This window comes from Carcharhinus amblyrhynchos, chromosome 14, assembly GCF_965287045.1.
Source record: "Carcharhinus amblyrhynchos chromosome 14, sCarAmb.v2.hapA, whole genome shotgun sequence".
Lineage (NCBI taxonomy): Eukaryota > Metazoa > Chordata > Chondrichthyes > Carcharhiniformes > Carcharhinidae > Carcharhinus > Carcharhinus amblyrhynchos.
In genome coordinates, this window is record NC_137337.1 from 21,395,544 (window position 1) to 21,413,254 (window position 17,711).

At 40.5% G+C, this 17,711-nt stretch overlaps 3 protein-coding genes across 3 annotated transcripts in view; 2 read left to right on the top strand and 1 right to left on the bottom strand.

The window, feature by feature from the left end:
* The window catches only part of cpsf2 (cleavage and polyadenylation specific factor 2), a 30,149-nt gene extending 19,467 nt beyond the window's left edge, over window positions 1-10,682 (bottom strand). The window contains exons 1-6 of the mRNA XM_080202382.1: window positions 10,573-10,682; window positions 5,158-5,333; window positions 3,968-4,127; window positions 3,581-3,686; window positions 1,663-1,792; window positions 936-1,051 (exon numbers count right to left, since the gene is read on the bottom strand). Of these exons, the coding sequence (XP_080058508.1) occupies window positions 936-1,051; window positions 1,663-1,792; window positions 3,581-3,686; window positions 3,968-4,127; window positions 5,158-5,309 (664 nt within the window). The 5' untranslated portion in view covers window positions 5,310-5,333; window positions 10,573-10,682. The remainder of the gene's footprint in view (window positions 1-935; window positions 1,052-1,662; window positions 1,793-3,580; window positions 3,687-3,967; window positions 4,128-5,157; window positions 5,334-10,572) is intronic.
* Window positions 10,683-10,742: 60 nt separating this feature from the next.
* ndufb1 (NADH:ubiquinone oxidoreductase subunit B1) lies at window positions 10,743-15,930 on the top strand. The gene is made up of 3 exons (XM_080202383.1): window positions 10,743-10,822; window positions 14,651-14,791; window positions 15,546-15,930. The coding sequence occupies exons 2-3, from the start codon at window positions 14,655-14,657 to the stop codon at window positions 15,580-15,582; spliced, it is 174 nt and encodes a 57-aa protein (XP_080058509.1). The 5' UTR covers window positions 10,743-10,822; window positions 14,651-14,654; the 3' UTR covers window positions 15,583-15,930.
* An 898-nt stretch (window positions 15,931-16,828) lies between these two features.
* atxn3 (ataxin 3) overlaps window positions 16,829-17,711 on the top strand; it is a 39,241-nt gene continuing 38,358 nt past the window's right edge. The window contains exon 1 of the mRNA XM_080202386.1: window positions 16,829-16,867. The gene's annotated coding sequence lies outside the window, so the exon portion shown is untranslated. The remainder of the gene's footprint in view (window positions 16,868-17,711) is intronic.

Below are 17,711 nucleotides of genomic sequence, written 5' to 3' on the forward strand. Positions count from 1 at the left end.
AGTAAATTTAGTATGGCCAATTCGCCTAACCCACACATCTTTGGCATGTGGGAAAAAACCAGAGCGCCTGGAGGAAACCCACACAGACACAGGGAGAATGTGCAAACTCCACACAGACAGTCACCGAAGGCCAGAATTGAACCCGGGTCCCTATTGCTATGAGGCAGCAATGCTAAGCACTGTGCCACCCACTAAATTAGGAGATAAATCTGTGCTTTGCTGTTACCCCCAGAGCTGCTCACCAGCTCCCCACTAATCATTATCCTGTTTCATATGGTTCACTCCACTCCACCCTTAGCTCACAACACTATCCCCTCTGCCACTAGTACTTGCAGTTGACTTCACCACTCTCACCCTTTCAGCACCCTTCCTTCTAACTGACATCCACAGCTCACACACAGCAAGAATGAAAATATGATTAAAAACTAGCTTCAATGCAATTGGGAACACTGAATTGAAGACAGGCCTCAAACATCCCTCATTTCTCTGCACTAATCGATCCATGCTGAAGTCGAGAGAGGGAGTTCTAGCCTCAGTTGATGAAAAAGCTTACAACACAATTTAAAATGCAGTAGGCGGCATTAGTTGTCTTCACCTTGAAGCTTGCAGGAAAATCTGAGTTACTTAAGTTTCCTTGGAGGAGGAAAGATAACTAGATTTCCCATCATATGCTGTATTGCTCAAAATCTTCAAATTTACAGTAAGAAAAACAAAGGATGCTGATGGAAACCAATAGGTTTCATGATAATGTGAATGCTCAGGTAGAAGACATACACCTTAAAAATTATCCCTTATATGTCCTCCAGCTTGTGTCTGAAAGCACAGAAAGATTTAAATTGTGCTACACTGCAGCTGTTATCTGAATGTGACAATGATACTGGTCTGTGCTTGGTGCATGCCCTCCAAGTTAGACCATCAATTGTTGAAGTACATACTGAGCAATTGTTCATCTCGTTGCTTTCTTCGGGGCTGAACATAGGTGGCATTGAAAGAGTCCGTGATGAGTAATGAGGGTCGGCTAATCATTTCCAGTGAACACCCATTCAGATGGCTAGGAAATAAAACAGACAATTAGTGCCCATTGCAATTACTCTTGAAACTGGTTTCGCTGGATACATACTTTCCCCATGACATTATTAGCAATATGCCTGCGAAATTCAAATGTTTCAGACTTAGTTTTGGAGACCTGTAGAAGACCCATGCAATTGATGCAGGGCAGCCCATCGACATTGCTATTTTTGCACATTACAGACTTTGTGGAGGAAAAGGTCAGGTTAAAAAAGTAATCAAAAAAAAATTCTCGTGTCTGATGATTTTCGGCATATGTAAGCTTTAACATCATTTCCTAAACTGCTGACCACCAAATACTGCATCTTCCTTTGGAGCAAATGATTTTTGTTCTCCAGAACTCTCAGCTTTCTACCGAAATGTAAACTTTTAAAGAAGTCAAAACATAAATGGGTCTGAAGAAGTGAACTGACATGCATCGCATATCTGTACCTGTACCACTGTTTACTATTAAAAGTACACTCTTTCGTATGCAGCTGTGTCAGTCTTTATTCAGAAGATGTTGATGATCTTATTCCCTGCTGTTGTAAGTGGGTTTTTGCAAGAATTAAATGCTCATACCACTGCTGAGCTAAAGCTAGTGATGATACTCACATTTCTCGCTTATGGTTAAAGTCAACTGCATACACAATTTCCTCTTCCCCATCTTTCACAATCTTCCAAATTGTTCCTCCAATCATATGACCTGCAGGCAAAGGAGTTATGGATAGGCCATGTCCTTTACCTAGGCACAGGACAGAGGTAGGAAAGAAAATTATTGTGAAAAATATTAGCTCACATATTATATTTTTAAATATTCATTGCAGCAGAATTTTATTACAACACTAGCAAGTACAGAGCTAAAGAAGTACCTCTTGTGTACATACAAACCATGAGGCCTAAGGCATGACAGAAATTGAGCCTCATGGTAATAGTTATGAGCTGCCAGTGCCTGTTATGCTTCCAGAGGTAGCTTATCCATCTACCAGGATCCAAGTTGGGTCAGCTGCCTCAGTGAAGGGAACTCACATATTAGTGCCAGGGAAGAACAGGAAGAGAATGCGGAGCGAACTGCAGGCATCCCATAACACTGTAGAACCAGTACTCCCGCTTCTCCTGACTCCAGATTAAAATACAAATATTTTTGATACCATCGTAAGGACTACTGGATATTCCACATAATCAGTGCTGTAGAATTTGCTGATGGGCTCCATTCTTGTTTAGATATGCATTGAGCCTTATGCCCATTTCAGGTGGGCACTTCAGATTTCTGGAAACCCTTCTCCACCATGATGTCTGAACCCATGTCCCAGGCTCAAATCAGGTGGGGAAGACTATCCTGAAATCACTCCTCATTGCCTGGTTTTGAGCGCAAATGAAATAAGGACAATTTTTAAACTAATCTGAAATCACACGGATTACTTTTTTTGGTTATATTCCACCTTTTTGGGGATGGAGGAAGAGAAGGTGTTCTACAAACCCTCCGCCAAGAAGTAAACCAGTTCCAGATCTATGACAATATCACATTGTAACTTGACAACAGATGTTGTGCAAAAGCAGATTGATTGTCTACTTTTAGATTATCCCCCAGAGCGTGATACCAGGACTTTGGTAAATTTAAAGAGTTGAACAAATCTTTAATTAGTAAGGGTTTGAAGGGCTTTAGTGAACGGGCAGGTGAGTGGAGTTGAGGCCAAAATGAGATCAGCCATGATCATATTAAATTGTGAAGCAGGCCCAAGGGCTGAATTGCTCCTAGTTTTCATGGTTATGATTAGACTCAAAACCGATTTTACCTCACACCCCCGGGTATCATCTGAATCTACTGTAGTATTCTTGCCTCTGAGTCAGAGGTTGTAGATTCAAGCCCCACTCCACAAACCTGAACACAAAATCTAGATCTTCACTTCATACAGTATGAGTGTTGCAATAATGCAAGTGCCATATTTTGCATGCAATGTTAAAATGAGGCAGAGTTTGTCCTCTTAGGTGGATGCAACAAATCCCTTGCACTATTCGAAAAAGAGTTTAGTCCTGGTCAATATCTCTTTTAAAAATTATCTGGTCATTACCTCAGTGCCGTTCATGGAACCTTGCTGTGTGCAATTTAGCTGCCACACATCCTACATTGGGTGCAAAGTGCTTTGGCCATGCTAAGATCATGAAAAACACTATATAAATTATAAGTATTTCTTTCTCGGGAGAAGCAGATGTACCTTCAAACAATCCAGCTGAAATTGGAAACTTACTTAGCCACAGGACATGGTTGTACAAATCCATTATTAAGCATTTGGATAAGTACAAGGATGGGAAAGGATTAGAAGGGTATGGACCAAACATAGGCAATAGGGACTAGCTGGGAGGGGACCATAGTCAGCAGGACTGGTTGGACCAAAGGGCCTGTTTCCATGCTGTATTGCACTGTGAATATAACCTAGCCAACTCCTACAGCACATTATGATCAACCCATAGTGCCAATGTGATCTATGTTAATGAATAAAACTTCTGGATCCCTATCCATGTTCTGTCGTACCTTTTAAATTGACAATCTGGGAATACTTCAATTGTTGAATCTTGTCAAATGCTGCATCCACGTCATCCAAAGTAAACAGGGAGAACTCTTCAGTGTTGTGCCGTGACTTTAAGAGGAAATTAAATCAATTTACAATTTTCCAGCATCAAATTATGAGCTTAACATTTTAATCATGAAAATAAACTACAAGTTACTAGCTTAGGATTTTAATTATATTAAGAAATTGATAAAGACAAAAACAATCAAACATCATGCTGGATAGTAAAGAATGCAGGTGGCAGCTCCTATCATCACGACAGGAACACAATTACAACTAATATTACAAGCCTGGTGAACAAGATTCTTGATGAACTTAATAAGATTACAGATTTCCTGCAATTGACTCACCTGATACAGATCATACATAAACATCTGCCCCATCTTGTAAACAGGAATTGTGGCGTAAATTGCACAGTTTAAACCCAGCCTCCCAACAGCGTAAGGGAGAGCTCCCAGGTGTAAGGGATCCGGATGAGAAAGTAGGATTGCATCAACCAAATGAACATATCTGCAACAAAATTTGCAAAGCTTTGTAAGATGACCCCAAGCAATTATCTTCACATCTAATTGATCATTGGCCATTCACCCATCAAGTCTATACCAACTCTCCAACAGAGCATCACATCAAGATGCTAGCTCCATAAACCCATATATTTACCCCACTAATCCTTCTGACCTACACATCTTGAGATAATAAGGGACAATTTAGCCTGGCCAGTCTACCATACCTGTACATCTTTGGACTGTGGGAGGAAATTGGAGGACCCGGAGGAAACCCACATAGACACGAGAATATGCGAACTCCATTCAGACCATGCTATCGGAATTGAACCCGGGTCCCTGGCAGTAGTGCTAACCACTGTGCCAGCCTTTTAATGTTCAATGATCTCTGAGAGAAACTATGTTTGAAAAATCAACTGTGATGTCTCTCTAATCAATGAAGATTAGTCAACAAATGCTTATTGACTCAGCTGGAATGTGAAAAATGGCCATTTGGAGCTGGTGCCAAATTAGTTTTATTACCCCTATATGCACAAAGTTACCAGCTAAATAAGGTGGGGACCTGAATAGGGCAATCAGACCTTTTAACAATTGCGTCTATCAACAATTAGATCATGGCTGATCTGAACTTCAAACTCATTTACCCACCTTTCTTCTGTATTCCCTGATAGTTATCTAATAAGAATCTATTAATCTCAGGTTCCTCCGATGAAACATTTGTAGCCTCAAAGCCATTGCTACCTCTGCTTTAAACACAGATGAGTGTATGTTCTTCCATGACTACAATTTCACCAAACCACAATGGCACCTGGTCAGGGAACACTTCCATTTTAAAATTCTCATCCTTATGTCCAAATCTCCCTTGAAGGTCACTCGTCCCTATTTCTGTAACCTCCTCCAGCACGACAATCCTCCAAGAATTTTGCATTCTTCCAACAATGTTTTTTATGCACTCCCGATCTCTTTCACTTAGTTATTGTAGGCTGTGCTTTCAGCTCCCTAGTTATGAATTAAATCACAAAGAATATTTTGCTTACTTTTTCAGTGCATCAATTATATCCATGGAGAAGCTTTCATCCCAGCCACAATCAAGGAGGAAGCGGAATTCATCCACCTGCAGCATGTAGCAGAGAGCAGATTCCTCCTGGACTCCAGAAATGGTGGTCAGTTTGATGATCGACGTCATCATTGGTTTTCAAATAAACAATCAGCACTGGCGAAATTGAGAAAGATGTCAAGCACAAATAGAATTTATACAGAATTTAAACAGAAATAAAATGTCACCATCTTTGGCGATTATTGCATACAAACTGCATCAGAATACATCAAGCATATGGCACAGAAACAGACCACTCAGTCCAACTAGTTGATGCCAGCATTAATACTCCACCTGAGCCTCCTTCCTCATTTAAACCCATCATTGTAAACCTCTATCTTCTCCTCCCTCAGATATTCATCTAGCTGCCCCTTAATTGTATCCAGGGCCAATGCAACCACTAGGAAATAGATGGACGCCTACAGCGACATAGTGCAGGGGTGCACAAAGAACTGGATGAACTACTGTGTGCAGTTTTGGGCGCCGTACTTACACAAGGATATTTTGGCCTTGGAGGGAGTGCAGAGGAGGTTTACTAGGCTGATGCCGGAGTTGAGGGGGTTGAGCTATGAGGAGAGGCTGAATAAATTAGGCTTGTACTCGTTAGAGTTTAGAAGAATGAGGGGAGATCTCATTGAGACGTATAAGATGATGAATGGGATGGATAGGATAGAGGTGGAGAGACTCTTCCTGCTCAGAAAGGATAGTAGGACTAGGGGGCACAGCCTCAAGATAAAGGGGGGGCGGTTTAGAACGGAGTTGAGGAGGAACTTCTTCACTCAAAGGGTGGTGAATCTCTGGAATTCTCTGCCCGTTGAAGTGGTGGAGGCTACCTCGCTAAATATTTTTAAGACGCGGGTTGATGGGTTTTTGATAAGAGAGGGGATTAAGGGTTATGGGGAGAGGGCGGGAATGTGGAACTGAGCCACAACAGATCAGCCATGATCTTATTGAATGGCAGGGCAGGCTCGAAGGGCTAGTTGGCCTACTCCTGCTCCTATTTCTTATGTTCTTGTTATGTTCTTATGTTTTCGTGAAATCAAATAAGTAACAAAGAGGCTTCAGCATTGGTAATGAAAAGAATTGATCTACTGATATACATATACAGACAAACATATAGATTTCACACATGATGTTAGTACACTGGATGTTTTTTATATATCATGCTCACAGCCTTGTCTGACACCATTGTTACCAAACTGTCTACGAGGGGCCCTTTACTGCTCCTCAAGTGGTTTTAAATGTGGCTTGTTTATTTTTACTTTGGGAATCAGTTCCATGACTCTGCATTGTCAGGAGGAAGAAGGTCTGCAAATCAGGTGACAGGCACGCTTTCGTTTTCAGTTCTGAGCTGCAGGTTTTGGTTTTAGAAGGGAGTGGACATCAGACTGAAAGCAGTGTCTCTCTCTCTGGTATTCTGGGAAGCAGTTCAAACTGTTTTGAGCGTATCAACAAAACTGTAGCATTCATCCAAAGGATTCAATTCTACTGAGCATTAATCTGCTTTGTTAAACCTATGAAAAAAGGGTTTTGTCTAAAGGAAGTTTTTGTTTTGATTGGAACATTAGATATATTTGTTAAGGGCTATGCATTATTGTATTCTGTACTTCTAGATATAAAGGATTTCTAAAAAACCTATCTTCTTGCCTGTAACCTTTAGTGATCCAAGTGACTCTGCCACAAATTTCTGACATTGTTGATTCAAATCCTGCCATTGGCACTGTATCTCCATTCCATTTTCCCTGCTTTCAATTTTTTTTGCTTCACATTTTTCTGCATTACAATGCATCTACCTACCCATATCTATCCATCTTGTTAACATGTGGCCTTGTGCAGATTTTCACTATTTGCTACGTCTTCCACTTTTGGTGTCATTGGCTACTTGGATTTACTCTCCCAATTTCTGCCCGGATCATTTGGAATCATAGAATCCCTTCACTGCAGAAGAGGCCTTTCGGCCATGAACCCGCACTGACAACAATCCCACCCAAGCCCTATCCCCTTAACCCCACGTAGTTACAGGGCAATTTACCATGGCCAATCCACCTAACCCACACATCTTGGGAGAATATTTTATACAGAATGAATGTGCAAAACCCCAATTGAGATCCATATTTCTTAAGCATTTTAAAAAAAAAACATTTATTACAAGCCATAGGTTTCTCATCCTCAAAATTCTATATTACCACTGAGTTATAAATAACAGAAAAAAGTCAAAATACCAGATTGTCTGGCAATGCAATGTTAAATTTTCTTGCCACTATGCACCCTCCAATTTCTCACCACTATGCACCCCCAAATTCCTCATGTTTATCATTCAATTTCCCTGCCAACTTCTACAATACCAATGCAGACCCCCACTCCCAACTCTAACCCTGCAGCTTTTTTCTTCTGATTGTCACCACTTTCATGCATTCATTTAGAAATTGGCTCATCCAATCTGCGTTAGTACTTATCCTTCACATATGCAGCAATTCTAATCCTACCTTGTTGACAAATTCTTTTCTCTCTCTTTCCTTCAATCATCTTAAATGTCTCATTTCTGCAAACTGCAATGCTGGTGGTGGATTTTCGGTCAGTTCCCCCAAATCTTGAACAAGTTGTCAGAAGTAGTGGGAGAGGCGAGTACAATTTTAAAAAGCATTTAACAGTTATATGGGTAAGATTGATATAGAGGGATATGGGCCAAACGTGGGCAATTAGGGCTAGCTCAATGGTTAAAAGCTCGATAGCATAAACAAGTTGGGCTGAAGGGCCTGTTCTCATTCTGTAGACCTCTATGACTCTGTACAGTTCTGACATTTAATTAATCTATTCCCCTTCCGTGTGGATTACTCAATCACTGGAAATAGTCCGTACCTTTCTAATTTGAACTACCCCTTCACTGTTTTAACTTTTGCATCAAAATACTCTGCAATCCCCTCTGTTTGAATAAATCAGTTGCAATTATCATGTTTTACTTTATACTTCTACTTCCTGAGACCAAGCAGCTTTCAAGTGAATCTGTACACATTTTCCACACAGAAGCACACAATTCTCCAATTGTGATTGTTGCCAAGGTTGTTATACATCTCACTTGTCAGAAAATCAAATATTCTGTTAGATGTTTAGTGTTATCCAACAGAGAAGCTGCGTTTAACTGAAACCCACCCACACAAATCTTTCTAATGTTCCACATCTCAATCTGCCCCCAAATGAAATGTGCCACCCGCAAATTCCATCTGCCATTGTTTTGTAGCTCTGCCATGTTAGCAATTTCCCCCTGCAGTGTTCGTTGGTCCTCAGATTTATATGCCTTCTAATTTGGACTCCAGATCTTTAAGGTATCCTTGATCTTTAACATCACATCCGCTGCCTGTCCCCATTAGTATTGTGAACACAAAAGAACTGTTTGTCAAGCACAATTTTCCTTTTTGAGATCCATGCTGGGTCCGAATTTTTTTTCCTCTTTTTTAAAAATTTTGAAAAATGGCACACTTCTGGTATTTCTTTTGTCTTTTCCCTATCGCCTTCCCTTTTATACTTGTCCTGATCATTCCACGCAACCTCTTGATTTCAGTCTCATTAACAAGTATCCAAGACTTTTAACCCTGCAAATGAGTTACACCTCCCAATTTGACTACTGAATACATAATACCCTTCTTCCGGAGTAGTTTTCTTACAATATTGTATTCCTTTCTCCAGCAGAGACTAAGAATGGGACTTTGTGGTTGACAAACAATTACATCACCAGCAACTTTGGTTTTATGAAGCAGGTTGATGTTCAAAGCAAAAGCATTCCAAATCCCAGGAAGGAAACTTGGAATGCCTTTTCTTCACTATTTGTTTTTACAATTCAGAAAAAATGAGAAAATAGATGAAAGCTGGTACAGAAACATCTTGCTGTAAATTATTCAAATAATAAAACATTTTACAAACTAAGGAACAACATTTACAATTAACAGTAATAATGGTTATTCAAAGAATATACTTAAATTACCCCCAATCTAAATTTATCTATTTTCCTAAACTCTGAGAATACACCTTCCCCAAAACAACATCCTATAGGTTCTAACACTGAGTCAAATCGAGCAACAACTACCAAACAGGACCTGTAGCTTTTTTTTTGAGGTTTTTCTTCTAATTTTGCGTATATAGCATCTGACACAGGCTGTTTTCTTTTTGATACAACAGCTTGCTTCCCTGAGAGTAAGAAGTCTCACAATAACGGTTAAAATCCAACAGGTTTATTTGGAATCATGAGCTTTCGGAGCACTGCTCCATCAAGTGAATCATGAGCTTTCACAGCAGCGCACCAAAAGCTCATGATTACAAATAAACCTGTTGGATTTTAATCTGGTGCTGTGAGACTTCTTACCGCGCCCACCCCAGTCCAATGCTGACATCTCCACATTATGGCTGCCAAGAGAGAATTCTGCTTTGCAACTGGATGTGACTACAAGACTGCACGTCTCCACTCTGCTTAACCAAGCATCGGTTTAACCCTGCTACTCGGCTAATCTGCATCTCAAGTGCTCACTATGGCAAAATCCCTATCAGTTTCTTTTTTTAATCCAGTTCTTTACTTATTATTTCATTCCAACTTCCTAACAGCTATGAGTTTTTAAATCAGTTTGTACACCAAGTCCCATTGAATCACATGGATCAATTTGAGGGACGAATAAGAATTCTACGGTTAACAACTCTCACAGTGTGAGTTATTGGGAATCCTGCCCCATACTGGTTGCTTTTTCCAAGAACATGATACAAATTTGACCTGGATCTTCTTGTGTACAGCTGAAAAGGTTTTCATTTTAATCTTGGCAAAAAGGAATAACAAACGTTTATGAATGGGTAGCACAGTGCCTAGCAATGCCTCCTCACAGCACCAGGGAATCGGGTTCAATTCCAGCCTCGAATGACTTGTGTGGAGTTTGCACATTCTCCCCATGTCTGCATGGGTTTCCTCCCACCGTCCAAAGATGTGCAAAATTAGGTGGATTGGCCATGGTAAAATCGCCCCTTTAGATGAATTAATGATGGTAAATGTTGTGGGATTACAGGGCCTGGGTAAGATACTCTGCCTGCGAGCTGGTGCAGACGGGATGGGCCAAATGGCCTTCCTCCGCACTGTAGGGATTCCATTATCATTCTGATAATCAAAGAAGCAAATCACATGGCAACTGTGGACTGGGAGTTTTACTGTGAACCGGTGTGTATTCATTCGAACAACTTTTCGGAAAGGGGTTATTAATGAACGACGGCAGTGCAGCGGGGGTAGATCCTGGGGTGGGGGGGGTGTCTAATTCCCCCACCTCCATCACCGCCTATCGTAGCTTTAAATCCAGTTCCTCAACACTGAGACTCTGAAACATACCGAGTTTAAATAGTGGAGGCAGCAGCCCAGCGGGCCGGCCTGGTCTCCCTCTCTCCCACTCTCTCTCCTCACACCACCACCACCAGCCCCGCACCGGCTCCCGCTCCCCCGGCCGCCATCTTTCCCTCTGCGTCACCGGGTCAGAGGTGACCGGACTCCACCATCTGTCTCCCGCCCCTCCCGCCGGAGAGAGTGGACTCACCCGCCCGGTTGCTGAGGGAGAGCCTGAGGCACAGGCCGCGAGAGACAGGTAAGCACTCACTGTGGGCTCGGGGCTTAGGGCCTTTGCTGCTGTGGGCCCTCCCGGCTGAATGAGGCCCCTCCCCAGGCCTCTGAACCTGCCCTTGTTCTCCCTGGTCTCTGCCCAGGTTTAAGCCAGGGATCCGGTGTCCTTGTCACACCTTCCCTGACCTAACCGGACTCGGTAAAGGTCAGTGGCCTGGGAGACAGCTTTCCCCCAAGCACACCATGGATGATTCTTTTTAAGTTTGATTTATTATTGTCACACGTATAGTGAAAAGTATTGCACGCTATACAGACAAAGCATACCAAAGGTATGTAGGTTAGGTGGACTGGCTATGCTAAATTGCCTTTAGTGTCAGGAAGATGAGCAGGATAAATATGGGGGGTTACAGGGATAGCACCTGGATGGGATTGTTGTTGGTGCAGACTCAATGGGCCGAATGGTCTCCTTCTGCATTGTAGGGATTCTATGATACTGTTATGGAGTGCACGGTGGCACAGTGTCTAGTACTACTGCCTCACAGCTCCAGGGACCTGGGTTCGATTCCTGGCTTGAGTCTCTTTCTGTGTGAAGTTGCACATTCTCCCCATGTCTGCATGGGTTTCCTCAAGGTGCTCCAGTTTCCTCCCACAGTCCGAATGACATATTGATTAGGAATCCCTACAGCATTGGACGTGCTCAGTTCTCCCTCAGTGTACCCAAGCAGGTGCCGAAGTGTGGCAACTAGGGGATTTTCACAGTAACTTCATTGCAGTGTTAATGTAAATGTACTTCTGATGCTAATGAATAAACTCAAAAAAATAGGGAAAGGAGAGGGTGCAAAATATAGTGTTGCCATTGTAGTTAGAGTGTATAGGAAGATCAACTTAATGGTTAATGATGAACACAGAATTTTAAAATGTGCAGTCAACACGTAAATGAAGAACATAGAGAAGGTCATGAAGGTTATACTGAAATTATACTAGTTAGACCTTAGCTGGAATATTGTGTACAGTTCTGGCCACCACACTGTAGGAAGCATGTGAATGCACTGGAGAGAGGGTAGAAGAAATTCACAAGAATGAACCTCTTCAGTTCTGAGGATAGATTGGAGAGGTTGTTCTCCTTGGAGAGAAGGATGCTAAGGGGAGATTTGATAAAGATGTTCAAAATCATGAGGTGGCTGCACAGCATAGATGTTGAGAAACTGTTCCTGCTTGTAAAAGGTTCATGAACAAGACGACACAGATTTAAAGTGATTTTCAAAACTAGCAAATGTGATGTGAGAAAAAAAGTGGTTCAGGTCTGGAATGCACTGCCTGGAAGTGTGGTGGAAGCAGTTCAATTAAGGCATTCAAGATGGCATTAGATTGTTTCTATTCAAGTATCATGTACAGAGTATGAGTAAAAAACAGAGAGTGCCACCAAGCCACAATGCTCATTTGACGAGTGGGTGCAGACTCCTTCCGTGTGGTAACAATTCTGTGACATGAGGAATATGACTGATAGCACACAAGCTCAAGAATTAGGCAGATAAATATTGGATGAATTTAATGTGGAGAAATGGGAACTGATATATTTCAGGAGGAACATTAGAGGAAATATACAACAAATCATTAATATTTGGACGTAGAAGACCAAAAAGAGTTTGGGGGGGGATACCTCCTATCAGTCTTTAAAAATTATTGGACAAAATTGATACTGCTGTTCTTCAATAAAAAAAATGGGATCCTTTGATAGACTCAACTGTCTACATCTCTCCACAATGAAATATATCCCTTTACCAGTGATTTCTGTGTAAAGATGATAATAGGTAGGAATTAAAATTCTGTCCCCTTTGCAAACACATCAACCTAATAATCAATGTTTATCTCTTTGAGTGTGATAGGCCTTTTCCATTATTGTTGAATTTTGAATGTTGGCACAGTTTGTTCCTCAGCTGCTAACCTTGAAAATAAGTTCCACATTTTTGAGAAGAAATTTCCTGTGTCCTCTCATTGTCTAGCCAATATTTATTATTCATCCAATGTCAGTGAAAATAAGATTACCTGACCATTATCTCACTGCATTACTTGGGCCCTTGATCCATACTAATTGGTTGCTGCGATGCCAAAAATGCAACAATGACTATATTTAGGGACTTTGTTGGCAGTAAAATGCTTTGTGGCCTTCTCAGATTATGAAAGGCTCTATATAAATGCAAATTCTATACTTAAATATATTCTCTTTAATCTTACAGTATGTCTCCCTGTGCTGAATTCCTTAAAACTATTGAAGTAATTTGTATTTCATTTCTTGTAAAAAGACCTGGTATGATGGACCATGTGGCCTTTTTTTCTATCCATACTTAGGGGACCAGAGGCTCGCAGCGCAAAGGAGAAACAGATATCTCAATGGGACTACTGCAAAACTCCCTGAAATTATTTTCTCATTTCAGATTTTTTGATTACCTTAGGTTTGAGGATCTTATGGATTCTGTATTTCAGTTTTTCTATTGTATCCCTAGTAGTAAATTTGAGCTGTAATTGAATGGCCTTTTAGCTTTGACTTCTGTTCAAAAGTTTTACTTTTAAATGGTGGCATTTATTTCCTGTTTTAATTTTGAAAATCAGGTTTTATATTGGAGCGTATTTATTGGAACAAGCTAAATATTTAGCGCAATGGCTAAGCTATCACAATGCTAATATTTTACTGTTGAAGTTACTTGTAGTTCATTTTCTGTTATTTTATACTATGTTGGCCATCTAATGTATGATTGGTTGCACAGATAGTACAAGTACAAACTATTATGTGTTAATTATGTAATTGTAATATTTCCAGCAACATCATTCTCTCCAGTTGAAATATATAACTGCCAAATCACATCAAGTGGCCAAAGTTCCTAAAGATTAATGTTTGAGTTTACATTGTGGCAAGAGGTGTGTAGTAGCCATTAAAAATCTTCAGATGAGAAAACCAAGAAGTTCTTCTAAAATTCCTTTTGTAACTGGTCCCCACCAAAGAACAGCTTAAGAATCGTAGAATCCTACAGTGAAGAAGGAGGCCATTTGGTCCATTGAGTCTGCACCGACCACAATCCCACCCCGGCCCCATTCCCATAACCCCATGCACTTCCCCTAGCCTTTCACTCTGACACTAAGGGACAACATAGCATGGCCAATCCACCTAAATTGCACATCTTTGGACTGAGAAGAAACTGGAGTACCCAGAGGGAACGCACGAAGACACGGGGAGAATGTGCAAATTCCACACAGACAGTGACCCAAGCTGGGAATCGAGCCTGCTGTGAGGCATCAGTGCTAACTATTCTGCCACCATGCTGCCCCTATAACTAGTCATTCATCTCACTGGTGTAGGTGAATTATTTCTAAAGGGAAAATGATTTTCACAGTTGCCTTTCGTAGTCATTAATTTGTGTTTGACATTGAGATATTTTTGACAGAAATTATAGTGATGTGAAGTCATTCATTTGATTTAGTAATAATGAGTTACAAACTGCAAAACAGTAAAGAAATAATCCAGTTCTAAGGATGTGATTTACTTAAGTGCATTGTTTTAATTCAGATTGCCATCTTTGTTCAGTCATTTTCTGCATTAATTGCGAATGAAGCGAAAGAGTACCAGCTTCATGCAGTTTCTTGTAACTAACAAACCAATGCACAGCTAGGATCCCTTTGACATCTCTTTACTTGGAGTAAAAAAACCATAGATATAATTTTGAAACCAATTTTTCAAAACCTTCAAATGGCCAAAGTAATGAGTAACTGTCTATATAGATAGGAATCCAGCAGCTTTTCTTTGGGAATTTATGCATTAAACAGCTTTTTTTTGTTTGTTTTTCTTTCTTCCTCTCAGCACAATGAATCTGGTTGGCATTGTACGTGATCATTGGCCCAATATCCTTGTCCCTCTGGGTTTTGTACTGGGATATTATCTTGATAAAAGAAATGATAGCAAACTTACTGCATTCAGAAACAAAAGTTTATTGTATAAACGGTGAGTATGAGATTTCCATATTGCCTTTTTTATAGACTAATTTGTGCGGCTGCAAATGCCTGATAATTTTATTATTTTAATGCACAGCTGCATTAAAATAATAATGAATATCATTCATTGAGCGATTGAAAAGTTCAACAACATAAGTATTTTTGTTACTCTAAACATAGAAAATTTTTCAGCACCGCATTATTAACTACAATCTTGTTATTTATGGCTGGCTTAACCTGCTCTTGCATATAATAATGTGCGCTTGAGGGAAAGATGGGCCAATTGTTTAGACTTTAACTAAATTATTTTGTCCAGTTCTGGGCACTAAGCTTTACAAAGATTCTTTAGAAAGATATTGGAGAAGGCTGCAGAGAAAATGTACCTGAATAGTACCATGGATTAGAATATTTAGTGATATGAAAAACAATGGAGAAACTGAGATTTATCTTCTTGAAGCAAGCAAGGCTATCGGGATGGTCAATTCTAGAAGACACAAATTTAAGATAATTGGTGAAAAGGACGGAGGGTAATAAGAATTTTTTTTATCGTCATGATCTGGAATGCATTGTCTGAAAGGGTGGTGGAAACAGATTTAATAGTTGCTTTCAATAGTGGCTTTTTACTTAAAAATGGAAGAAATGTATGGCAGTGGAGAAAGAACAAAGGAGAGGGGTTAGAAAGTGAATTATGTGATACTAAAATGTTATATTTATTTAGCTGGTCATACTGTTTTATATTTTAATTAATTGCCTCATCTGTTTAGAGAATTGAAACCAGGTGAAGAAGCGACATGGAAGTGAAGAGCTGAAAGCCGTGCTGAGAAAACAAGGAATTGTTTTGGCACTTCAAAAAAAAGTCCAATGTCAGTTTTAGTTTTGATTTTGAGTTTTCAATTAGGGATCCAGTGAAAGTTTATTTAAATAATGCCATTTTGCTCTATTAAATGTTGATCCATCACAAAATCTGCTTATCTTCATGTAGCAAATAATTGGTTTAAAGTCCTAAAATTTGCCAAGGTTTCCCTCTTTGTATCATTGGAACATAACATTTAAAACGCGTGGCAAATAGTTCAGTCTATTTGCATTAACTTGGATGTACACAAATTGTATGTCAGACTTAATAAACCTTGCATTGTATTTAACTTTGAATCTTTGCTTTCAGCTTTTAAATTTAAATATGTAACATGTTAAATGACTAATGGTAGGACATGGATTTATACAGAAACACTTCATAAAATTGTAGTAGTGTGCACTGAATCTTGATATAGAAATGGCTAAACACAAATAGGCCTCCTTAAGAAATCTAGTTAGAAACAATGCAGTTGAGCTGGAAATGATAAATGGTCAGATGCAATTAGCCAGTTAACTAACTCTTTCGAGACATGTGCATCCCACTTGGTGCTGAGATGTGCCTTGCTAATATTCTATTGCTGTGCCTGACAGTGTCTTCATCACCAATAAAGTGGAATAAACTTAAGTAGGGTCATACTTAGGACTAGGGGGCACAGCCTCAAGATAAAGGGGGGGCGGTTCAGAACGGAGTTGAGGAGGAACTTCTTCACTCAAAGGGTGGTGAATCTCTGGAATTCTCTGCCCGTTGAAGTGGTGGAGGCTGCCTCGCTAAATATTTTTAAGAAGCGGGTTGATGGGTTTTTGATAAGAGAGGGGATTAAGGGTTATGGGGAGAGGGCGGGAAAGTGGAACTGAGCCACGACAGATCAGCCATGATCTTATTGAATGGCGGGGCAGGCTCGAAGGGCCAGATGGCCTACTCCTGCTCCTATTTCTTATGTTCTTATGTTCTTATACTCTGGGTTCCTGGCTTGTAAATGCTAGCTGTATCTGTGGTGGGTGGGAAGCAGCTGTGCAACATTGTAGCTTTTTTCACCTGTGACAGTGGCCTGAGGCTGAAGGCAGAAATCCTGGCAAGTGTTGCTGTCCTGCAAATCAACAGAATCAGGCACTTGGACTTGCTTTCAACTTGGGCCTGGTAATTACTGCCTCAGTGCCAGCTACATGGATGCTCAGATGGCAGCTGCCAAATCCCAGAAGTCTCATTCATCAGACACAGGAAACTTGATTCAAGGTAAGGTCTTTTAAGAGACTTTTGGATAAGTATATGGGACTTAGTAAGATAGAGGGTTATAGGTAAACCTAGTAGGTAGGGACATGTTCGGCGCAGCTTGTGGGCCAAAGGCCTGTTTGTGCTGTCGTTTTTCTATGTTCTATATCTTCTAATCCATTTAATTCCCCCCTACCTCCCAGCCTGGCACCATTCCAGACCAGCCTTTTCCCATTCTAATTATCTTGTCCTCTGTGCCCCTATAACCTCCACTCCATTGCTCATGCATAAAGCCTCCCCATGACAATATCAGTATTATCTGATTCCATCACTCCATTTGACAGCTGTATACAAAGTCCTCCTAAGTGATTTACGTATCTAATAGCTATAATATTTATGCCCCCTTTTGAAAAGATGAGGTCCGAGCAGATCCCTTAATTGGGAAGATGTTGGGGGGGGAGGAGCAGCAGTTGGGAGCGATCAGATGGTTGAGAGTGATAGAATGGAGCAGGGTAGAAATGGAAAATAAATAGAGGGCAAGATTAGCAGGGTAGAATTATAGCCACATCCTAACAATTTGAAACATTACTATTATCTCTACTCATGTCTTCTACTTGCTAATCTATAGTGCCTGAGCTATGAGTATATCCAGCATATTCTTTTTACAGATTTGCATGCAACATCTGCAGTCTTTTGCTTTGGGATAAAAATCTGGGAGTTCCCTTCCTATAACAACATTGTGGGTGCACTTGCACCACAGGAACTAGCAATTTAAGAAGGCAACCCACTGGTCATGATCTCACTGAATGGTGAAGCACACTCAGTGGGCTGCATGGCCTATTTCTGCTCCAGAATGTGGCTATACTTC

Excerpts from the sequence above, each read along its gene's own strand:
- ndufb1 (XM_080202383.1), top strand. The coding sequence starts at position 14,655 with ATGAATCTGGTTGGCATTGTACGTGATCATTGGCCCAATATCCTTGTC. Across the intron at positions 14,792-15,545 it reads AAAAGTTTATTGTATAAACG|AGAATTGAAACCAGGTGAAG; the intron begins GTGAGTATGAGA and ends TCATCTGTTTAG.